The following is a 25,222-nucleotide window of genomic DNA, read 5'->3' as shown; positions in this document are numbered from 1 at the left end:
GGAGTGTTCTTTTGGACAAAAGAGGTTATCTAAACTAAGTAAAGTCCTATCTTGGTTAAATTGAATTGGACTCACTTCCTTTGTTCGTGACTTCGCTGTATCCTGGGGAGCCCACCTCGGTACACGGCTTACAGTGGTAGCAGCAGTAGCAGCTGCCACAGGGCCCGGGCCATTAGGGGGCCCGGTGACAGCCGCTACCGCTGCGTTTTTTTTTTTTTTAAATAGTCCGTTACGGGCCCCATTCACTTGCCGATCCTGGCTGGGCCGGGATCAGCAAGTGACACCGCGGGCCCCACAAACACTATCATTATACTCGGGGTCTTTGCAGACCCCCGAGTATAATGATCAGCGGACCGGGAGACGTAAGGAACATAACAAACACTGTTACTTACCTCTCCACGATCCTGCCTCCGGCCTCCCTCATTCGTGTCTGACGTCTCTGATGTCACATGACCCGGGTCTGCTTCCCGGGTCATGTGACATCCGACGTCATTAATGCAGGACAAGAGCGGCAGCCGACAGCCTAGGAGCCGGGCACAGATAAGCAACTGGTTTTTTTTTAAATGTTTTTATTCCCCCGGGTCTCCGATTATTATACTCTGGGGTCTGAAAAGACCCCAGAGTATAATAATTGTTTATGGATGTCCACAGTGGGACATAATACTGTGTGCAGGGGTCACTATTGGGGTTAATACTGTGTGCAGGGGACACTATTGGGGTTAATACTGTGTGCAGGGGACACTATTGGGGTTAATATTGTGTGCAGGGCTTACTAAGGGACATAATAGAGTTCTGAGGAGGGGGTCGGTTGAGGTCTTCGGCGTCGGTTTTGGGGGGGGGGCCCATGTCAAAAGTTCGCCACGGGGCCCCGCCATTCCTAGTTACGCCACTGTTCTGAAGCTTTATATCTCATGATTGAGTATATGTCATTATGGATACTGATTAAATAAAGAATAATTTGGGACAAATTAATGGCATTGTTTTGGGAATATTTATTGTTTTTTGTTCCCTATAACTACTGTACATCGGCCGATGTGGTTGAATAGAATGATGCAGCAGGCCTTTAGCTTCCTCCTGTATTACTCAGGTATCAGCTAGTGATGTCTGCTGAAGACCCGCTCCATCAATCTGCAGAGCAGGAGGATCACAGAGCTCCAAGGACTGAGGATGGCTAAATGGGGTTTGTTTTTATATTTATATAGCACTACTACAGTGTGGGGTCAGTGTGGGACATTGTTAGTTGTCAAGGGACCACTGGGGGGACGTTATTAGTTGTCAGGGGGTCACTGGGGTGATGTTAGTTGTCAGGGGGTCACTGTGAGACATTGTTAGTTGTCAGGGGGTCACTGTGGGACATTGTTAGTTGTCAGGGGGTCACTGTGGGACATTGTTAGTTGTCAGGGGGCCACTGGGGGACATTATTAGTTGTCAGGGGGTCACTGTGGGACATTGTTAATTGTCAGGGGGACATTGTTAGTTGCCAGGGGGCCACTATTAGTTGTAAGGGGGAACTGGGTGACAGTATTAATTGTCAGGGAGCCAGTGGGGCATATTATGAGTTATCTAGGGGACAATACTACGTGTCTAAGGGCCACTGAAGTACATTATTACTTGCATGGGGGCCACTAGGGCACATTTTTAGTTATTCAGCTATTACAGAACATTATAACTCACATCTCAGCTGCTGCAGAACCTCATTACAAACACTTTAGCTAATACAGAACATTATAGTATACACCTCAGCTGCTGCAGAACCTCATTATAAGCACTTCAGCTAATACAGAAGATTTTAGCACACACCTCGGCTACTGCAGAACCTCATTACAAAGACTTCAGCTAATACAGAACACTATAGCACACACCTTATCTGCTGCAGAACCTCATTACAAACACTTCAGCTATTACAGAACATTATAGCTCACACCTCAGCTTCTGCAGAACTTCATTACAAACACTTCAGCTAATACAGAACATTATATCACACTAGTAGTTAGTTATCTGGGGGCCACTAGGGCACATATTTAGTTGTCAGGGGTCCACTGGAGAGCATTACTATTTGTCAGGGGGCCACTGGGGAACACTATTGGTTGTCAGGGAGCAACTGGGGGACATTATTAGTTATATGGGGGCCACTGGGGGACATTTTTAGTTGTTAGTGGGCCATTGGAGAACATTATTAGTTGTCAGGGAGCCCCTGGGGGACATTATTATTTGACAGGGGGTCACTATTACTGATCAGGGGGCCACAGGGGGACATTATTAGTTGTTAGGGAGCTACTGGGGGAAATCATTATTATTATTTTTTTTATAAATTCTTTATTTATAACTAAATAACAGCAAACAGGCATACAACAAAAACTTCACATAACAATAAAGCAGATGGGCTCAAAAACCCGTAATGGGGCTGTAAGCGAAATAGTATAGAGTAGACAATACCAATAAAAGGCAGCAAAAATGCAGAAAACTAATAGGATACCCCGATACTGTCCAGCAAACAAGAAAAAGAAAGAAAAGAGAGAAGGAAAGAAAGAGGAAAGAAAAAAAAAGGGAGAAAGAAAGAGGGCGGGGGACTACGACCCCCGACACCAGGAAAGCCAATTGATCACTAGGCCTCAGCCCATAACATCCCTGTAAGGCCGAGACCCCTGGAAAAGAATCCAGGGCGTCCAGGCCTCCATGAACGCCTCCCAAGCATCCCTGATAGGCGCCGTGAGACCCTCCATACTCTGAATGTCTTCAACTTTGTGGAGCCCATGATGGAGAGAGGGCGGGTTGGTTGACTTCCAGAGCGCCGGGATATACGCCCTAACGGCGTTAACCATGTGTCTCATCGCTGATTGGCGATAGGCCTGGAGAGGAATGTCCGAGAGGCGGAGCAAAAAAAAAGACTGGAAGATTTGGGAGAGCAGCCGATGAACATCATCCCAAAAGTCTTTCAGCGCGGAGCAGCCCCAGAAGATGTGCAAAAGTGTCCCCTCCTCCGTACCACAGCGCCAACACATCGGAGAGGAGGACAGGAAGAACCTATGCAACTTAGATGGGACATGGTACCACCTGGTAAGTATCTTGTAACCTGCCTTCTGGTACTTACAGGCCACAGAGCTCTTGTGAGCGAGCTCTAGGACCATGGCGCATTGTGAGTCCAAAAAGGACAAGTCCAAGTCCACCTCCCATTTTCACAGGAAATGGGGGTCTGTGGCCTGGAGGAGGGGAGATCAGAAGCATGTACAACTCTGACAGGGAGTGTCTGAGGAGGCCAGAACCAGCACAAGCCTTTTCAAAGCCCGTGAGGGGTCTGTCAAAGCCCTCGGGGCTGGGCAGCGAGGAAAGAAAATGACATAGCTGCAAAAGCCGCTAAGGGCCCAAAGAGGGGAGGTTAGGGTCCACAAGGAGGTCCCCATGTGAACGCCAGTTGCCTCTGGAGCAGAAATGCATGACTTTGCATACCAGCATCACGCCAGCGCTGGAACGGGCCTGGGGAGAGTCCCGCCGGAAAGGCGGGGTTGCCCAGGATGGGAGAGGGGGAGAGCCACTCCCTGTGGAAGAGTGCCCTGCACACCTTAAGGGTGGGCCCAATAGTGGGATGCGAGCTTAGGGAAGGGGGGGGTAGCCAAGTCCAACCAGGGGAGCAGGTGAAGAGGGAGGCTTGAAAAGGAGCCCTCCAAGGAGATCCACTGCTTGAAGGAAGAGTGGCGGCACCAATCTAATACTCTCTGTAGTAGGGAAGCTTCATAATATGGGCGAGGGTCGGGGAGACCCAGTGGGGGACATTAATTATTGACTAGTGCCACTATTACTTATCTGGGCCCACTGGGAGCATTACCATTTGTCTGAAGACCACTGGGGGCGTTATTACTTGTTTGGTAGACATTATTACTTGTCTGAGGGCTACTGGAGAATATTACTGCTTGCCTGGGGGCCACTAGGGAGTATAACTACTGGCCTTGAGGTTACTAGGGAGCATTATTATTTGTCTGTGGGCCACTGAGGAGTCTAGAAACCAGTGGGGAGCATTATATACACCTCAGCTAAAACAGAACATTATAACTTGTTTGCTAATAAATCTCATTATACACATTTCAGCTGCTGCAGAACCTCATTATATTCTCCTGAGATTCTATAGAACATTATAATACATGTTAGCTGTTAATAAAACTTATTAAGGACAGCTCAGCTGCTGCAGAACTTCATTCCCTCATGAAAGTGTGGTTTTATATACCACTAGAAAGCTGACAGTGTGCTGAACTCAGTGCCCTGGTGGAGGAGATATTGGTGCCGTTAGAGCATTGTCAGCTTTCTAGAGGTGTATAAAACCGCACTTTCATGAGGACATGAAAGGTCCTCTTTAGCCTCATTATAAACATTTTGACAGGTACAGAACATAACTTTACACACCACAACTGCTGCAAAACATCATAATATACACTTGAGCTTCTACTGAACCTCAGCTGCTGCAGAACATCATTGTAAACACATTAGTAGCTACTGAATAGCAAAAAAAAAGTATGAAATTATGTAATCGAATGAGTGAATATGAATTTTATAGAAAGGTAAAAGTAAAAAAAAAAAATACCGCACAGTATGTTATGCTGTACAGTGAGATCCTATGGATGACATATTCTACTGTATAACTATGCAGTTGGATACGTTGCAACCTTTTGTTGGTAATCTAAACATGAATTGTGAGAAGAGTATGTGTGTCTTCTTGCTCTAGTTTCGTTCAACAGGCACTTTCTTCAGATATATCCATAGATTCACAGATGTTTTCTCCTCTTCCGAGGTATCCAAAATAATAATTTCTTTGTCTTCCATCACTTTGCTCTGCCCTGGTCCAGCAGACATCTCCTCCATCACCAGTCGACAACTGTCACACTCAACTGACAACCTCAGTTCAAGGGTTAATATTGCTTTGGCTGCATGCATGGCCCTGGTCACGTGATCAGTATCTGACCAATAGCATTCAGTGCTGATCATTTCTAAAGCATATTTCCACCTTTACTGAGATTTCTGAAATGACATGTAACCTTCTCACAGTTGTTTTATTACCGGAGTGAGAGCCCTGTCATGTCATGTCAATTCACCTAAACCATCTAGGCATTGGTACAACAGGATATATGGGAATAATGGAGGGTACACTCACATACTGGGTCTGGATCTTTAGCTCTTGTTAAGTTTACTTCTAATGCATCCAACAATCTATCAGACCACAACAAGTCTAGCCTAAAGTACAACGGTAAATTTCCCCATTGTTAGTATCAGTACTGGAGCACAGGGCAGTTTCCTGTCTATTGCTGAGGATAATCTGACTGAGTGATCCACTTTCTACTATTGATGACCTATCCTTGGGAATGACTATTAATGTTACATCTACGAGGGTCTGATACCAGGGACCACTGCAGATCCTCTGTACCAAGACTGTGCATCTCACTCTCTGTACCATCAGTAGCGGCAGGTGTAGGTAGTGCTGTGCTGTCCCATAGACTTCAGTGGGTCACCGCTGCAGTACTAAAACACACTGCTACAGTTAATTGTTATCAGAAGCCACACAGTCTTGGTACAGGATGTCTGCATATGCCATCATTAGTAGAAACCAGATAACCCCTGCTCTATCAGCAAAATTATGCTGATAGAGCCCCACATATGCGTGAATAGCCTTTAAAAAGGCTATTCAGGCACCGGTAAAATTATATTAAACTATCCCCCCCCCTCCCCAGTTTAAAATAAAACCCTAAAAAAGAATATGTTGTACTTATCTATCGTGCACGGTGGGCGGGCATTCAGGGTCCGACGGCATCTTCAGTCACGCCTCCTCTTCCAGCGAAGTCCTACTACTACTGTTACTGCGCATGCACCCGCAACATTATTTATCAATGGCAGTTTTCGAGCGCCGGAGGAAGACGGGACCCGAGGACATCGCTGGAAGAGGAGGCGTGGCTGAAGATGCCGTCGGACCCTGAATGCGGTAAGTACAACATATTCTTTTTTAGGGTTTTATTTTAAAATGGGGGAGGGGGGGTAGTTTAATATAATTTTACCAGTGCCTGAGTAGCCTTTTTAAAGTCTATTCACGCATATGTGGGGCTCTATCAGCATAATTTTGCTGATAGAGTCCCTTTAAATACCTTTTGTAATCGTAGCAGGAGGATATACGATTGAGATAGTTCGAACATTTTTATAATAATATTCTACAAATGGCAAAAATAGTATAAGGGTCTTAATTAACAGATATCTCAGTGCACTATATACCTTGTTTTCCTGAAAATAAGTCATCCCCCGAAAGTAAGACATAGCAGGGGTTTTAGTTGAATTGCCTAATATAAGGAACCCCCCGAAAGTAAGACATACAGTAGTAGTTTTCGTTTGCAAGGTTTACAGGGGTAGCAGCGGTAGTGGCTGCCACAGGGCCCGAGACATTAGGGTCCCGGCGACAGCCGCTACCGCTGCATGGGTTTTTTTTTTTTTTTTTAAAGGCTGTTACCGGCTGGAGTTACTCCAGACAGTAACGGGCCCTGTTTACTTACCGATCCTGGCAGTGGTCGGGATCGGTATGTGACGCCGCGAGCCCCACAAAGACTATTATTATACTCAGGAGTCTTTTCAGACCCTTGAGTATAATGATTGGAGGCCCAGGAGAGATAAGAGAACGTAAAAAACATTGTTACTTACCTTTCCGGGTCCAGACAGGCTTCGAGCCTAGCTGTGTGACGTCCCTGACGTCACATGATCGGGGCCTGCGTCCCGGGTCATGTGACGTCCTGGGCGTAATTGAAGATGGCCGACACCATCAAGGACTGCAGCAGGGATAGGTAAGTGACAGTGTTTTTTATGTTTGTATCCCCCCCCCTGGGTCTCCGATTATTATACTCTGGGGTCTGAAAAGACCCTAGAGTATAATAATTATTCATGGGTGTACACAGTAGGGAATAATGCTATGTGCAGGGGCCACTATGGGACATAATACTGTGTGCAGGGGCCACTATGGGGCATAATACTGTGATCAGGGGTCACTATGGGGCATAATACTGTGTGCAAGGGCCACTATGGGGCATAATACTGTGTGCAGGGGCCACTATGGGGCATAATACTGTGTGCAGGGGCCACTATGGGGGATAATACTGTGTGCAAGGGCCACTATGGGCATAATACTGTGTGCAAGGGCCACTATGGGGGATAATACTGTGTGTAGAGGCCACTATAGGGCATAATACTGTATGCAGGGGTCACTATGGGGCATAATACTCTGTACAGGGGCCACTATGGAATCTCTAAAGTTCATGACATAGATCACCTTGAAGACATTGCTGGCTGAAAAAGGTGAAAAGACCAATCCACAAACTCTCATATTAAGCAATTTGTCTCCTTTTACCTTCCTTTAGGAAAGAGAAAAATAAATTAATTGAAGGGGGAACTGAAACTGCAACTGTAGACCACAGTCCCTGTAACACTACCAAGAAAAGTTTATTCTTTTTATTAAAATGCACAGTTGGATATTGGTTAAAACTGGAAATTGTGTTATAGTTGCTTGGCATCTGGTGCTGATGGTCTTAAGTTTCATATTTTTAACCAGCTGTATAGGAAAATAGTGTTTTGGGTTTTTAGTTTCTGCTGTCTTGTCTAGCTATTAAATCATGCATCATTGATTCCTTATGATGTCAGGTAACTTCATTGTTATTATCTTCCTTCTATTTTGTAATAACCTTGATATTATGTTAGAGTGGCAAATGGGAGTTGATCCCTGTACACAGGTCTCCATGCTCCATCTAGGTTTATAGTTTGGCTGTGATATTGTTGCAGTTGGTATAAAAAGGGTGCAAGTTGTACTCAATGGTAAGGTGATAGTATGCTGATATGGTATGCTCGTACTCAATGGTAAGGGTGCTCGAATGGAGTTCCAATCCATTCACCAATATAGAAATAAAAGGGATCACGGCACTACTAAGGATCAATGATTCAGCTGAGTTTTATTAATTGACAAAGTGACGTTTTGTTTTTGTGACCGTCAATAGACACTGAAATGGCATATATATGTAAAAATATATATTGGAATATATACAAATGCATCAGAAGTAAGGTTCATACAAATAGAAACACAAGATGTGGCTTGTACCATCTATGAAACTGTATCACTGAAATTTCCCCATTGTGAGACTATTAGGGTGACCGCGTGACCTGGCACGTATACGCCGTGTGAGATTTTGAGCGCTGTATTCGCTCCCATTGATTTCAATGGGAGCCTGCATCGTATACGCCACGTTATTTTGCGGCCGTAATTTTGCGGCCGCAAAATAACGCGGCGTATACAATCCACGTGCTCAAAGTCTCACACGCCGTATACGTGCCACATCACGCGGCACGTTACTCCGTGTGAATGCACCCTAAAGGATTATCTTATCTTAACAATGATCATCGTCAATAAACATAGAAGGTGAATATCAACACATAGTCTAAGGGTCCATTCACACGGAGTAACGCGAGGCGTTTTTTTTGTGCTTATTTTGTGCTTATTTTTACGGCCGTAAAAAGACGTTTCCATTGAGTTCTATAGTAACAGGCATATTTTACTATAGAACTCAATGGAAACGTCTTTTTACGGCCGTAAAAATAAGCACAAAATAAGCACAAAAAACGCCTCACGTTACTCCGTGTGAATGGACCCTAAGAGCCTGCTGAGAAAATATCAAACAAGTCCACTAGGTGTCATTGTTGTGTTATGTGCCGTATAATCCTGTGCAAAATCTTGAAATAAGTCTAGTAAAAGACTGAAGAAATTGTCTAATATAATTCAGATACTGTTATACATAATCTGGCCAGTAGGTGGCATGATGGAGGCTTTTTCTATAGCCAGCAGCCTCGCTCATGCTCCAACGTGGAGAGTTTATTACTAGTAATTAGAGGGCGGAACCCTCCACTTGACGTTCGTGATGTAATGACGCTCAAGCCCCGGAAGACCCGGAAGTCAAAATGTGTACTATTCATTGCTGATTTCGTGTGTTGCTTAGTCGCGTTGTAACTGGTGGGTGCAATATATCGGCAGTGTACTGGCATGGCGCCGGGGGCAGCTGCTGTTACGCGGCTGCCAGCCGGGCAGCTTCCTGCAGTGTGTCACTTTTTTTTTTTTTTCAATCAGAATATCTTTATGTGCACATGACAACAAGTACATTGAAACATAAGCATGAAAGCATCGTTCTGCTGCGTGTGCTGTAGGCTGCTACACTGCTGGCTTGCCTTATAAACATCACTTTTATTTTGGTTACTCGTTCAGGTGTACAATGTATATCTTCTTATTATAGTAAAGCTGTGTGACAGGTGGTCTAAGAACAAAGACTAGCCAGGCTGTAATGGATGTGTTGGGGCTTGTGGTAATAATTTCCCTTATTTCTTGTGTCGCATAGTGGCCTTATATAACCAGCGTGAAGCAAACTGTTCTCCGTTGTATGTATCACATCACCATAAGAAGAGCCTCCTTCGGATCCAGTAGAAGGTCAGGACAGAACACTAAGGCTGAGGCCCCACGTTGCAGAAACGCAGCTTTTTTTGTTGCAGATTTTGTTGTGGTTTTTTGAGCCAAAGCCAAGAATAGTTACAAAAGGAATGGGAAATGTATGGAAAGTTCTTATACTTCTAACTTCTGCTCAATTCACTCCTGGTCTTGGCTCAAAAAACCGCAGCAAAATCTGCAACAAAAAAAAAGCTGCGTTTCTACAACGTGGGGCCTTGGCCTAAAGTGATTTCCCAATGATAATGTATTTTGTTTCCCCCAAATATGTTTTACGGGTCACACCAGTGGAGGTTAGAGACTGTTGCTGCCTGTGAAGACCAGAACAGACAAGTCTGAGGTCAAAATGTTACATAATATAATAAGGGAAATGCTTTATCAGCTTTAGGCCAGAAAACTAATGAATTTTGGCACAAGCCTCATTGGAGCAAAAGATGTGCAAGTTATTTTGTAAGGCTCAGTTCACAACTGCATTAGGGGAGCCCACTTGGGGATCCCCACTCCTTCCCCCCCAAACGGAAACTTATATGCATTATAAATAGAGATGAGCGAACACTGTTCGGATCAGCCGATCCAAACAGCACGCACCCATAGAAATGAATGGAAGCACCTGTGACGCCGGCCGGCCGCCGGCAAAGTCAGCGTCAAAGGTGCTTCCATTCATTTCTATGGGTGCGTGCTGTTCGGATCGACTGATCCGAACAGTGTTCGCTCATCTCTAATTATAAAGTCTTTACCTAAAGGAAACCCGTGGACCCTGTTTTTCAAAACTACTGTGTACTTTACCTGAGCATGTGGCTGCTTTCACACTGCAGTGTTTGGTCAGTGATTTTTTTCAGTGATTGTGAGCCAAAATTAGGATTGGAGACTACACAGAGATTCGGTGTAATAGAAATATTTGTACCTGTTCTGTGTTTGTAACCCGCTCCTAGTTTTGGTACACAATCACTGATGAAAATCACTGATCAAACACTGATGTGTCAAAGCAGCCTAACTTTGAGACTCTAACTTACCCAAGTGATTTTGAGATTTTTTTTCTTCACATAGTAAACTTTGATCAATATTTTTTTGTTTTTATTTATTAAAAAAAATAAAAAGGGAAATTTAGAAAAAATTAGCAATTTTCAAAATGTGAAACACTCTGCTTTTCAAACAGTCCTACCACACAAATACATTCATAAATATTATCTACCATATCTCTGCTTTTTATTGGCATCATTAATCAACCTTAAATTTATTTTGGACGTTATTAATCTTACAAATCTTCTAAGGCTGGTTGCTAACGACCGTGTGCTGCTGGCCGCAGGGGACACGCCGTTGTCACCCTTGTGCTGGCTGTGCTTCCGCGACCCCTTTCATTAAATGAATAGAAGCCACAGAAGCAAGGGCCATAAAATAGGACAGGAATAGGACCTGTTAGGTATTTTGCGGCCAGGACTGTTGACCTGCACACAGGACCATGTAATTCACGGTCATGTGTATGGGCCCATAAAAATTATTGAGCCAGTGTGCTATCTGTGAAATACGCGGATAGAACCACTGATCGTGGCCACAGCCATCTGCAATGAGTCTAAGACCTCATGCACACAACCGCGTGCACAGTCAGTGTGCTAGCTGTGTTTTTCACAGCTAGCACTCTGATCCCATTGATTTCTATGGCCCCATACACAATACTGTTTATTTTAGCTTTTGGTTGCCATGTTTATTTTAGCTTTTGGTTGGTAGTTTTTGGTTGCCATGTCGCATTTGCAGAACCACTAAAATACCAGTAGAAAGTACCGGTAACCTCTTTTTGGACTGCTGACTAGAGATGAGCGAGTACTGTTCGGATCACGCACGCCGGCACGCACGCATTGAAATGAATGGAAGCACCTGGTACTTCCGCTTTGACGCCGGCCAGCCGATTTAACCCCCCGCGTGCCGGCTACGTCCATTCATTTCAATGCTTGCGTGCTGTTCGGATCGGCTGATCCGAACAGTACTCGCTCATCTCTACTGCTGACCTTTTCCTTCATAAGATCTAGGTTTGGTGTATACCCTGATACACACAATGCTTATCACTTACCCCCACCCCCCGTCCCCCTTACTCGGTGCGACCAGTTTAATGGTAATTGTGCCTTTCTTTGGAACTTCATGATGAGAATCAATCACATTTAAGTATTTAAAGAGTAGATTGGTACTTCCGTACTCTAGAGGCTTATTAATTGCCTCTCCTCTCTTATTTCATAGATATTGCCCTTTCTACTATGTATCAGATAAGCTGTTATGGTCCACGTAAAACTTGTGCCTTGTTGACTGTATATTATACAGGGAAGAGTATAATATGTAGAGTTTGTAGCTCAGTCAGTATAGTACCAGCCATGAGTGCTATGTGTCTTGGGTTCATATCCCAGCTCACACCTAATGAAAACAGAATAAAGTTAAACTTTTAAATTATTAAATGAAGTAGTGACGCCCACCCATGATGGGGGCGTTTCTAATGATGCAAATAACTGATGTCCCCCTGCTCCTGTACAGTTGCGTATTAGTACTACTAGCATCTAGAAAACATACTGCCAGCATTTGAATGCACCTTTAATAAAACTCCAGAGAATGAGATACTGATGTAGAAACCTGATGTGGACAGTTTATTGTAGGTGTATTTTATGTCCCACAAGCATTAGTTTAGAGAGGGATTGGGTTGTGATTATGAGTTGAGAGAATCCCAGCTTTATCATCACAGGTTCGGTGGAATTTTAGCTTAAAGTAGCTGATGTTTGGGGTTAACCAGTATGAGACCCCCACTGATCAGAAATTGGTAACCTATTCTAAAGCTAAGTCATCAATATGCAACTCCCAGAAAAACCCTTACCATTTTTTCCGGACCATAATACGCACCTGGCTATAATACTAATTTAATCTTCCATTGTAATCAGAAGTATTAGGAGTCGGTGTCATTACTGGTATGCTAAGGTTGCGAAAGGGGTCATTAGGTAAGAATCTTCACCTGCTGCTTTGTGTATACTCTATTAACCCATTACCTTTTTGGAGTGTATATGCAAGCGAGGTCTCCAATGAAACAGTAAATCACTGGTGGTGACAGCATGTATTTGGGTTGTGTGGCCTGTGTTGGGGTGTGACTTACGCTCTTTTTGCAGCCTGAGTGAGGGGTGATTGAAAGAATAAGTGAGTGGAGTCGACCCCTAACAACCACACCTGTGTTGTATGCTAGGAATGCTTGTACGTAACACCCTATTATTGCGTTTGGATGCAGGAGCTTCTAGTCACACCTCTGATCATGTGTATCTAATGCCTGGCTCTTTCAGTGCCATTTTGTTACTAAATAAATAGTCATGAAACAGCATCTTTTATTTAGGGCTGCGGTATAATCTTTTCCTGTGCAAGTTGTACCTTCCATACAGGGGGTCTATATATTTTTCTTAGTCTTGGTAACTCAAGCATGAAATGGACATCAGGTCAGTGATAGTGTAGAAGTTAAGTTTTCTTTTTTTTTTTAATATGGTGAACTTGTGTAACCCTTATAAAAGTGGAAGTTATTGAGGCATAGGGAGAGATGGATAAAGTTTAACAGGGTGCCTATCCTATGTGGATCTTAGTCTCCCACTCAGTTGTTCGAGGACCCCAATACCCTTCCAACAGTTCTCCGTTAACATAAGACCCAATATAGGCACCAAGGGGGACGTGACTCTACTAAGATTGAACAATATATGATCTATGTGTTATTGTATTGATCTTGGAAACTTCCTTATATATGTTGGTCCTTTTCTTGGTGTTTTCTATCTTTAGGTTTGTAAGCTATACAGCATATTTGTAGGAGATATCGTCACTCCTTAGGGAAAGACCACCATTTAGGTGTGTGGAGTCTTATTAAGCCATTTTGCGCTCCACTGTGCAAAGGAACATGGGAAGAATATGCAAATCTGTCTTCCATGATGTAATTAGGAAGACAGTGCCTCAGTCATGCAGCCCAATAGAGGGCGCTCCGTTTAACATCATGCCCGACCTTCCCAGAGGCCTTTGCTGCAATGCAATGATGTGGGATTTTACTGAGAGACTGTTACTTGGTAAAATCCCACATCATTGCATTGCAGCAAAGGACTCTGGGAAGGTCGGGCATGTTGTTAAAGGGAGCGACCTCTTTTGGGTTGCATGACTGAGACACTGTCTTCCTAATTACATAATGGAAGACAGATTTGCATATCCTCAGATAGCGCCCTCTATTGGGCTGCATGACTGAGGAACTGTCTTCCTAATTACATCATGTATAAGAAAAAATATCCTTGTAGTCTCGAAAGCTTGATATGTCATCAAAAAACTTTTTAAGTTAGCCATTAAAAAAGGTATCAACTACTGAGGACTTCTCTCAAAAAATTTCTTTCATTTAATTACATCATGGAAGACAGATTTGCATTTTACTTTATATCCATGATTTGGTGCTTTTTAAATGTTGTCAATATATTTTAAAGGGGTTCTTTAAAGGGATTCTACCACTAAAACACTTTTTTTTCTAGTTACCACGTCGGAATAGCCTTTAAAAAGGCTATTCGTCTCTTACCTGTAGAAGTGCTCTCCGCCGCGCCGTTCGTTCAAAATACCGGTTTGTACCGGTATGCTAATGAGTTCTCTCGCAGCGATGGGGGCGTCCCCATTGCAGCTCGAAAACTCACCGCAGCGCCGCCTCTCCGGTCTTCGGTGTCCTCCCCTTGCCTCTTCAGCGTCTGTCGGACGCCTGCGCAAAGATTGCCGAACGTACTGCGCATGCGTGAAAGTTCGGTGCCCGCACTATGGCTGGGATCGCAATTTCGCGCATGCGCAGTACGTTCGGCAATCTTCGTCGAACAGAGCGTACTGCGCAGGCGTCCGACAGTACGCTGAAGAAGCAAAGGGAGGACACCGAAGACCAGAGAGGCGGCGCTCCGGTCAGTTTTCGAGCTGCAATGGGGACGCCCCCATCGCTGCTCCTGCGATGGGGACGCCCCCATCGCTGCGAGAGAACTCATTAGCATACCGGTACAAACCGGTATTTTGAACGAACGGCGCGACGGAGAGCACTTCCACAGGTAAGAGACGAATAGCCTTTTTAAAGGCTATTCCGACGTGGTAACTAGAAAAAAAAGTGTTTTAGTGGTAGAATCCCTTTAAGGCTTGGTTCATATCTGCACATGGGTTTCCGTTCGGGGGATCCGCTTGTAACCCCCCCCCCCCCCAAACGGAAACCTAATCCACATAAGGAAGCGGTTACCTTAGGAAACCTGTGGCTCCCATAGACTGGTTTCCGTTCGGTTTCCATCCGAAAAGGGTGAAAAATGCAGAGAGAAAAGCACTTCTTGCAGAGCATTTCTCTCTGCATTTTTCATGCACAGATGTGATCCGAGCCTCAGATAATTTTTTTTTTTTTCCAATTAGGCCAGGGTGAGGAAAAAAAACATTCTCACTTGCTCCCAGCTCCGGTGCCTCCCAGTGTAGTCTGGACCTGCTGCTCTGATGTTTTCTTCTGGCGGTGTTTTCTTCATGTCCACTGCACATGACCACTGATGCCAATCGGCAGCTTAAGGAAAGGGACCCAGAATGTCACAGCTGGTGAGGAGTTCTGTCGCAAGAAAACATCAAAGTAGCAGGATCAGACCACTTTGAGAGGCACCAGAGCACTGGTTACAGATGAGTATGTTTTTATGTTTGTTTGTTTATTCACTTCCCCCGGCCTAATTTAACAAAAAAAGTTTTACCCTGGCAAACCTCTTTAATTTCTAGAATTGCCCTTGTTTGCTGAGAACTGCTACTGATGTTGGAGATCCCTCGTTTTTTCACAGTCTTTGCATTGCTGTATTTGGTTGTGAAGATTTTTTTTCTTGCAAAAAAGTGTGTCTTATAGTCCAAAAGATATGGTTCTGCATGTCAAGTAATTTTTTATTAATTGTTCTTAAAGGGATTCTATTAGAATCCATTTTTTTTAATACTAACACATAGTAATAGCCTTAAGAAAGGCTATTCTTCTCCTACCTTTAGAAGTCTTCTCCGCGATGCCGTTCGTTAGATATTCCCGGTTTTCGTTGGTATGCAAATGATTTTTCTCGCAGCACTGTAGGCATTTTCAGCGCTCAAACAACACTGGGGGCATGGCTGCTTGAAAAATCTCCGGCGCCGCCTCATATTCTTCTGGAACGTCTCTTCGACGTTGTCCTCTTCCAGCAGTGGTCTTCTAAATCCTAGGCATGCATAGTTGGCTCTGCCATTGGGCTTCGTGCAGACTTTTCTTTGTGGCCACTTACACGAGCATACTGCATGCACAGTATGCTCGTGTAAGCGGTGTTAGAAGACTAGCCTTTCTTAAGACTATTCCTATGTGTTAGTATTAAAAAAAAAAAAAAAGGGATTCTAATGATAGAATCCCTTTAAGACCACCAAAAAACAAGCCTTTGGATTCATCAGTTCTCATATTTTGCACCTATTTTCACCAAATATGCAAAAGTGACACACATAACACATTTATTACTATAATATGCTTCGTTCACACGTGTGCCTTGAAAACATTTTAAAGATTAAAAAAAAAAATGGTTTGGTACAGAAAGGATTCCACATGGTTACACTGCGGATCCCCAAATCTGTTTTTTTTTTTAGACTGATAGTCAATGGGCGTCCTTGCAAAAAACAGACTGTTTGCTGTCAGGTTGCATCAATTTTTGACAATCTGTTTTTCTTTCTTTTTCCTTCTTCATTCTGAGCATGCGCAGAGTGAAAGACGGATTGGAAAACGGCCACAAACAGATGACTATCCATTGTAATCATTTTGTAATCCGCCTCCCGTAGACCTCAATGTTCTAAAAAAAAAAAAAAAAAAAAAAAAAAGGCAGTCTGAGGCAGTCTGTTGTGTATCCTTATTTTTTTGTACGGACACAAAGTCCTGCAAGTCCGACTTTGGTCTCCATTCAAAGGAGGGGATACACGGCCTAAAGTCTCAAAACAAAGCATAACATGGTAGTGACAGCTGAACATGCTGTGGAGAGGTTGTGGACTACTTTTAAACAAACTTTGCATATTCACACACCTCTGTTATGTCCATGTGCTGGCTGCATTTGCTTGACTGACCAGCTCAGGGAAAACTGAAAATAGAGATGGCAGAGGGGAAAACTGCTTAAAATGCAGCAAACAAGTAATATAATCGGCCAAAATATTGTTATTCCTCACATACCTTACTAATGATTTATGCAAAGTTGGTTGCAGACTTAGGTATGGTTTTAAGAAGGTTTCTTTGATTTATATTCCAGTTTTAAAACATCTTCACGAAAATGACAGAAGCTCTTCCGAGTGATCCCATTGGTCGACGTGTAATTTGTGATGGGGAGTATGCAACAGTGTGTTATGTTGGAATGGTGCCACCTACTCCAGGTATGCATTATCACAATCTGAAAAAACAAACTTTTGTTATAAACCTTGAACTTAAGTCATATACAGATGTTGTCTTATTCCTAACCAGAAATCTTCATCAATATATATAACATTTAGTATTAACATATCAATGTTGTTTTTTTTTTTTTGTCATTGGTCAGGCAGAAATACATTTGTACACCTTTTTTATGTCTCTATAGTAGAGCAGTAAAGCTGGACCACAACAAATATTAGAACCTATGAATTATGCATGACCGGAGATTTCTTGTGCACCTATATCTTACATATAGGGGTCTTTTATACATTTATGGTGGAAGTGTCCCCCGATCCTAGCCTTTTGGACAGCAGTATTTAACTTTATGTCCACCATAGCTGGTCTTGTTATAGGCCCCTCCTCCGGCCTTGCTCTTTGTTTCTTGGACACTGGTCTTTTCCCCTCAGGGACGCAGGTGGTATTGGGTCAGATAGTGCTGGCGGCTTGGTCCATGATCGCCCATCAGTGGAAATCCACACTTTTTATCTTGGAGCGGATGCTGGCTAACAGGAATCATACCTATACTAGCTTTCGCTCCAAATGGTCCCTTTGGTTCTCTTATATGGAAGCTAGGAAGGTATCTTCTTCCCTGCAGTCCCAGGTTGGCCCCATTGCGACCCCTTAACTGATTCATGGTAACAGGAGGCTCCGTATGGTTTTCATGGCAGGATCTGGTGGCTGATATTTCTTTATTCTGCAACTTGCTTATCTTGTATTTGCTGTACCCTCTGTGACATCAGCAATGTATTCAGGTATACTGTTCTGATTGTGTTTTTTGCTTTCTTGTTTCTTTGGGTTTTGTCTTATTACCCCTATGCCCTCCCTTCCTTGCCCCCACCCCTCTCTGTGTCTTCCTTTTCCTTCTTCTGAAGAGATGTAATATCTCGAAACGCGTTAGCAGCGTTTTTTAAAGGGTTTTTTTCTAATATGTTTTTTGTCACTTGGAAGATGTATTTTAAAATTGAAAAGTAAAAGTTACATTTTATGAATTTGGAGTGTTGCCGGATTCCTTCAATTTTTTGCTGATATCTTACAATGAAGATAATTGTATCCTGTTAGTTTATAGTCAACCTTTCAGTAGGTTCAATATAAAAATAATTATGGTGCTTTTACTTGTAGTGAGTGGTGTCAAAAAGTCAGATTTGAATGGATCAGTCGTTCCTCTTTTGGGTGAGACTTTTGTTTGGGATCCCCGACTGCTGTACTTTTTTTTTTAATCAAATAGTCCAGAATTATTGTAGGAATCAATAAAGTTGCTTGTCTACCCAACATCAAGGGAAAGCAATGGAGAGCAAATTCCCTGATGGGGTCCCAGGGCACACAGTTGCAGAAGGCTCCATAGGAATGCAGTCACTGGAAGGGCTTGGTGATTATGACCTAAATCAAAATCGTGATTAATCAGGCATTTTATCTCAATTATGATTTTATATGTAGTATGTGTTGGGCAAACCTTGTGAGAGATTTTCTTTGGAACAAAGATGTCTGAGTTGAAACTGATGTTATATTCTGGGGTCCCTTCAGATCCTGGATTACAATAAGCAGAGGTCCAAAGGGAGGTGATCAAACAAAAGCCTAGAAAAGGTAACACTTTTTATGTATGATGACCTTCCCTGGAGCGCCGCTTATTATACTTTGGGGTTCTGAGGAGACCCTCCAGAGTATAATAGCAGTTTCAGTTCAGATATGTTTGGTCCAAATGAAACTGCAGATTTAACCTCACGAATATTGTAATTATGAAACCGAATTAACCGGTGTGAAGAAAAGGAAGGAGTCAGAGCAGGAGTGATATCCTTAAACGTAAAACGCGTCACTATAGTAACTATATGTATGTAGTTATAAAACTGTTTCATGTGTATCTTACTGGGATATTGTTGCTCTAAATATTTAGGAATTTGGCTTGGAGTAGAATGGGACAACCCCTTGAGAGGAAAACATGATGGCTCCCATGAAGGAAAAAGATATTTTACATGCAGGTAAGGACATTATATAATAATAATTAATAATAATTCTATATAGCGCCAACATATTCCGCAACACTTTACAAATCAGAGAACACATGAACAGATAGTATGATACATTACAATTTGACAGAGAAAAAAACATATCAAAAAGTAGCAATGAGGGCCCTGCTCACAAGAACTTACATTCTATGAGGAAATAGGGAGACGCAAGAGGTCAGAGAACTTGTTCGGAGCAATGGTCTAGCCATCTTTTACTCAGTAAAGTGATATAACTGAAGCTGTATGAGCCCGTCACCAGCTGGTATCTGTGATTAAACAGTTACTAAGTGCAAGGAGTGCAGTGTAACTTCTAGATGTAGGGGTCAGGATAGAATAGGATAAGAAATATCAGTATAGTGTGTGTAGGTTCATTTGATAAGCCTGACTAAACAGATGTAAATTTAGGGCAGTTTTGAAGCTGCTGTAGTTGGATATTAATCAGATTACCTGGGGTAAAGCGTTCCAGGGCACAGGTGTGGCTCAAGAAAAGTCTTGGAGATGGGAGTGGGATGTTCGGATAACAGAGGATACAAGTCTAAGGTAATTGGGAGAATGCACAATGCCGTTAGGGAGGTAAAAAGTGACGTGGTAGGAGATTAAGAGACATGCACTGCTAGGGATGGATTTGTGGGTGAGTGTGATAATTTCATATTGTATTCTGTGGTGGATGGGCAACCAGTGCAGGGACTGACACAAGGTAGATGCATCTGTGAACCGGTTTGACGGAAAGAGGAGTCTGTCGGCTGCATTTCGGACAGATTCTAGTGGGGAGGTAAAATTACTCCTTGTAAAATTACCACCTTTTTTCCTCTCTTATCTGTCCATTCACCTACCTGCTCCCTCTCCCCCTCCCCTTTTTTCCCTCCTGCAGAGTGGCCTGCATTTTGCACATTTTTTATAATATATCACCCCTATCACAGTTACTTTGGCCCTTAAAATAATATCCTATAATTTGTTTGCAGGGTTTTAACTGTCCACAGAAATGCTTCATAGCTGATTCACTTTGGCTCTAAGAAACTCATTTCTCCCAGTCATCATCTCCCACCTACCTCTCCCCTTCTTCTTTTTATACTGATAAAGCTTCTGCAAAAAAATGAAGTGGGGGAGTAGCCATTCGTTTCTGCAAAGTGGTTCCTATTACTCACCCTAGCTGACTCGGAGGGCTAATATCTCCTTGTCATAGAAACTGTACGGTAGCCGCAGTGTCATTTTATCCTATTCCGCTATTTCTGACTGCTCTGTTTGTTGTAATTGAGGCTAATAGAGTGGTCACTGTAATTTAATGCGGGGATTTGAACTGTACTGTGAACCCAAACCTAGACAAACTTCAGGCATTTATTTTTTTTTATTTCAAAGTTTTCTTTATTTTTTCAAGAAAACAGGTACAAACAAAGTGCGAGGCATATATAATATATCTTATAAACAAGTAAATAGTACAATCTGTATGAAACATACAATTAAGCAGGTAATGCACAATAGTGCATTCTGAGCTACAGGAAAGATATTTACAGTGGATTACATAGGATATTGAATATAAGCAGTAATTATGAGTAATTAAAGAGGACCTTTCATGTCCTCGGGCACATGCGGTTTTATATACCGCTGGAAAGCCGACAGTGTGCTGAATTCAATATGTATTCTAATAACAGTACCTTGTAGGGTTTCTCCTAAACTTTCCAAAAATTCCTTTCCTATTCTGCATTGCAGTTCTATTTACATGAGAATCCGCATTGTATTTCTCTGCAAATTAGTTTAAAAGGGCCATAGGGATATTTCTTTTCCTACTAGGGCTTGATTCTCTGCTCTAGAAAACCAGCCCTGGCCGGAGAAGACACGCCCCTGAGGCCCTTTTCAGCTAATTTGCATAAGAATAAAATGCTGATTTAAGTTATCTGCTGCCTGAGAAGCTGAACCTTGGTGGTGTAAACCATCACCGGTCTAACTGGATCCTAGACTACCTGACAAACCGCCCTCAGTATGTGAGAGCCCAGGACTGTGTGTCTGACACTGTGATCTGTAGTACGGGGGCACCACAAGGTACAGTTCTTGCCCCATTTCTCTTCACACTGTACACTGCTGACTTTAGGCACAACTCATCCAGCTGTTACTTACAGAAGTACTCCTATGACTCTGCTATAGTAGGCCTCATCACTGATGGCGACGATAGGGAATACAGAGACTTAAACCGGGACTTTGTTGAATGGTGCCAGCAGAACCACCTCAGGATTAATGCTGGGAAGACCAAGGAGATGGTGGTGGACTTTAGTAAATGGAGAAGTACTCTGACCCCGGTGGAGATCCAAGGGACAGGCATTGAGATAGTCACGACCTAAAAGTATCTAATAATAAATTAGACTGGGCTGATTACCTGGAGACGCTGCACAGAAAGGGCCACAGCAGACTCTACCTGCTCAGGAGGCTGAGGGCCTACGGAGTCCAGGGGCCACTTCTTAGGGTCTTTTTCAACTCTGTGGTTGCTTCAGCCATTTTTTTCGGTGTGGCCTGCTGGGGGAGCAGTATATCAACCATGGACAGAAATAGACTTGACAGGCTGATCAGAAGGGCCAGCTCTTTCCTGGGGAGCCCCCTGGACCCAGTACAGGTGGTGGGTGACAGAAGGATGCTGTCTGTGGTGACCTCCATGTGGTAGAAAAAATCCCACCCCATGTATGGGACCTTGATGGCACTTGACAGCACTGTAAGTGACCGTCTGCTTCACCCCAAGTGTGAGAAGGAGCGCTATCACAAGTCCTTCCTTCCAACCGCGACCAGGCTGTATAATCTACATCAGTCCAAACGAAGATCACTCTGCACAGAAAACTAATGATTATTAAGTCTTCCTTCTTTCTTCTTCTGTTCCTTAGCTGCTATGGACTTCTAGTATATCTTCTCTTCTCAGCATATGTGTGTGTACGTCTGTAATATATTACTGTGTATTATCCTGTATCTGTATTACTATGCTCCTGTAACATACTGAAATTTCCCCACTGTGGGACTATTAAAGGATTATCTTATCTTATCATACGTAGCAACAATTCGTATGTCACCATTATCTCTTTCCCTTACCCGGGGATTCAACAATTGCGCCCTGTCCACTGACAATGCATGATGATATGCTTTTTTCAGCACTGTATCAGGATAACCCCGTCGTCTGAACCTAGAGCGCAAGTACCCCACCAAGGTTTGGAAATCGGACATTTTGATACAGTTACGGCGTATCCGCATATATTGGCCCTTGGGGATACCAGCCCTCAATGAGGGCGGGTGCTAGCTGTTCCAGGCCAATAATGAATTACAGTGGGGCAAAAAAGTATTTAGTCAGTCACCAATAGTGCAAGTTCCACCACTTAAAAAGATGAGAGGCGTCTGTAATTTACATCATAGGTAGACCTCAACTATGAGAGACAAAATGAGAAAACAAATCCAGAAAATCACATTGTCTGATTTTGTAAGAATTTATTTTCAAATTATGGTGGAAAATAAGTATTTGGTCAATAACAAAATTTCATCTCAATACTTTGTTATATACTCTTTGTTGGCAATGACAGAGGTCAAACATTTTCTGTAAGTCTTCACAAGGTTGGCACACACTGTTGTTGGTATGTTGGCCCATTCCTCCATGCAGATCTCCTCTAGAGCAGTGATGTTTTGGGGCTGTCGCTTGGCAACACGGACTTTCAACTCCCTCCAAAGGTTTTCTATAGGGTTGAGATCTGGAGACTGGCTAGGCCACTCCAGGACCTTGAAATGCTTCTTACAAAGCCATTCCTTCGTTGCACTGGCGGTGTGCTTTGGATCATTGTCATGTTGAAAGACCCAGCCACGTTTCATCTTCAATGCCCTTGCTGATGGAAGGAGGTTTGCACTCAAAATCTCACGATACATGGCCCTATTCATTCTTTCATGTACCCGGATCAGTCGTCCTGGCCCCTTTGCAGAGAAACAGCCCCAAAACATGATGTTTCCACCCCCATGCTTTACAGTAGGTATGGTGTTTGATGGATGCAACTCAGTATTCTTTTTCCTCCAAACACGAAAAGTTGTGTTTCTACCAAACAGTTCCAGTTTGGTTTCATCAGACCATAGGACATTCTCCCAATACTCTTCTGGATCATCCAAATGCTCTCTAGCAAACTTCAGACGGGCCCGGACATGTACTGGCTTAAGCAGTGGGACACGTCTGGCACTGCAGGATCTGAGTCCCTGGCGGCGTAGTGTGTTACTGATGGTAGGCTTTGTTACATTGGTCCCAGCTCTCTGCAGTTCATTCACTAGGTCCCCCCGCGTGGTTCTGGGATTTTTGCTTACCGTTCTTGTGATCATTTTGACCCCACGGGGTGAGATTTTGCGTGGAGCCCCAGATCGAGGGAGATTATCAGTGGTCTTGTATGTCTTCCATTTTCTAATTATTGCTCCCACAGTGGATTTCTTCAATCCAAGCTCGATGCCTATTGCAGATTCAGTCTTCCCAGCCTGGTGCAGGGCTACAATTTTGTTTCTGGTGTCCTTTGACAGCTCTTTGGTCTTCACCATAGTGGAGTTTGGAGTCTGACTGTTTGAGGGTGTGCACAGGTGTCTTTTTATACTGATAACAAGTTTAAACAGGTGCCATTACTACAGGTAATGAGTGGAGGAAAGAGGAGACTCTTAAAGAAGAAGTTACAGATCTGTGAGAGCCAGAAATCTTGATTGTTTGTAGGTGACCAAATACTTATTTTCCACCATAATTTGAAAAAAAAATTCTTACAAAATCAGACAATGTGATTTTCTGTTTTTTTTTTCATTTTGTCTCTCATAGTTGAGGTCTACCTATGATGTAAATTACAGACGCCTCTCATCTTTTTAAGTGGTTGCACTATTGGTGACTGACTAAATATTTTTTTGCCCCACTGTAGTTGCAGTAGATTTGCGGTGTACCACAGTAGACAACTGGCCCGATTCTTCCTTATTGATAGTTAAATCCAAAAACGTCATCTGTTTTTCATCAATTTCGTAGTTAAGAAAAAGATCAATGTTATTCTGATTGAGTGTCTGGGTGAACTCCATGAATTCCTCTTTGTGTCCGTCCCACAATATTAAAATATCATCAATGAAACGGACCCAGAGAAGGATGTGAGCCGTCCATTGGTCCATGGCCTCCATAGCCACTCCCCTGAGCTGGTGGAAGATTCTGCCGTTGAAAAAGAAACAGTTACGTTCCAAGACAAATGCCAGAAGACTCAAGATGAATAGATTATGTTCCCGCATGTAACTGCCACTTGTGTCAAGAAATGCCTTTACAGCCCCAAGACTGACCCAAACCAGGACAGCTTAGAAAATAGGTTAAGAAAAGTGGTACGTGGAGAAGAAATTAGTAATATGTCATCCACGAACATGCATAGATTGTGGTGAATAAAAGCAATTTCAATCCCTCGAATATTAGGGTTATTACATATCCTAATTTCTAGAGGCTCTAGGGTTAAGATAATGAGGAGGGAGTATAAAGACCTCTCTATTGCGTGCCTCACTGACTATAGATCAGAATAAAATCCCTTATACAAACAAAGTATTGTGGGTCAGCATACAACATTTGTAACCCAGTGTTGTAGTACTGAAAATAAATAGGGCCATGCGAGGAAATCAGAGGCCTTGTGCATATCTAAAGAGTGACATAGCAGGGATACCCCTAGTTTGAAATGCTAGGGGTGAAAATGTGTTGTATATTCAATCCAAAAATAAGGATGAAAAATCAGAACAGTCTTGCGAGCTTGATGGGTGCATTACAGGGTGTTCAATGACATCATGAATTCACCAGAACATAACCAGCCTTAACAAGTCTCATCCTAGTGAACCCTAAAATTGCAGATCCTGATCCCCAAAATCAACTCCTGCCCTTACAAGGACAGCCCCATACAAGCTCTGTACAAAGTCCCTATATGTATTTCATCGGGGCTATATGGGACTCTTCACGGGACTACTGTCTAACTATTCAAATCATGGTCCTTAAGAGAAACCCTGTATAGATATGCAAAAACAAAAATGGCAACCTCCGTCAGAGAGATAAGCCAACAGTATGAATGTCACTTACACAGTCTTAAAGGGGTTGTCCTATCTCAAGGATCCTATCTATACTGGTAGCTTATGGAAATTGAAGACCTTTCCTAAATATGTTGCTTTAGAAATTCTGCTGTGTTCTCCTGTGACCTTATTCCTCACATTGTTTACATAGCGTTACTATAACCACGGACCTATAGGACAAGTGACGTCACTCACTGATCTTGCCGGCAGGACAATTGTTCAACTAATTGCAGTTTGTTGATAAAGCCT

The 25,222-nt window shown here is 43.0% G+C and overlaps 1 protein-coding gene across 3 annotated transcripts in view; it reads left to right on the top strand.

The window, feature by feature from the left end:
* The first annotated feature begins 1,138 nt into the window (after positions 1-1,138).
* The window catches only part of TBCE (tubulin folding cofactor E), an 87,846-nt gene continuing 63,762 nt past the window's right edge, over positions 1,139-25,222 (top strand). The window contains exons 1-4 of one of the 3 annotated variants that reach the window (XM_075267783.1): positions 8,923-9,013; positions 9,393-9,481; positions 16,762-16,882; positions 18,805-18,889. In XM_075267783.1, the coding sequence (XP_075123884.1) occupies positions 16,783-16,882; positions 18,805-18,889 (185 nt within the window). In that variant the 5' untranslated portion in view covers positions 8,923-9,013; positions 9,393-9,481; positions 16,762-16,782. Of the gene's footprint in view, positions 1,181-8,922; positions 9,014-9,392; positions 9,482-16,761; positions 16,883-18,804; positions 18,890-25,222 lie in introns of those variants that run through there. The other 2 variants (XM_075267784.1, XM_075267782.1) reach the window with 2 other exon arrangements.

Source organism: Leptodactylus fuscus, chromosome 3 (assembly GCF_031893055.1).
Source record: "Leptodactylus fuscus isolate aLepFus1 chromosome 3, aLepFus1.hap2, whole genome shotgun sequence".
Taxonomy (NCBI): Eukaryota; Metazoa; Chordata; class Amphibia; order Anura; family Leptodactylidae; genus Leptodactylus; species Leptodactylus fuscus.
This window is presented reverse-complemented; position numbering and strand designations above follow the sequence as displayed.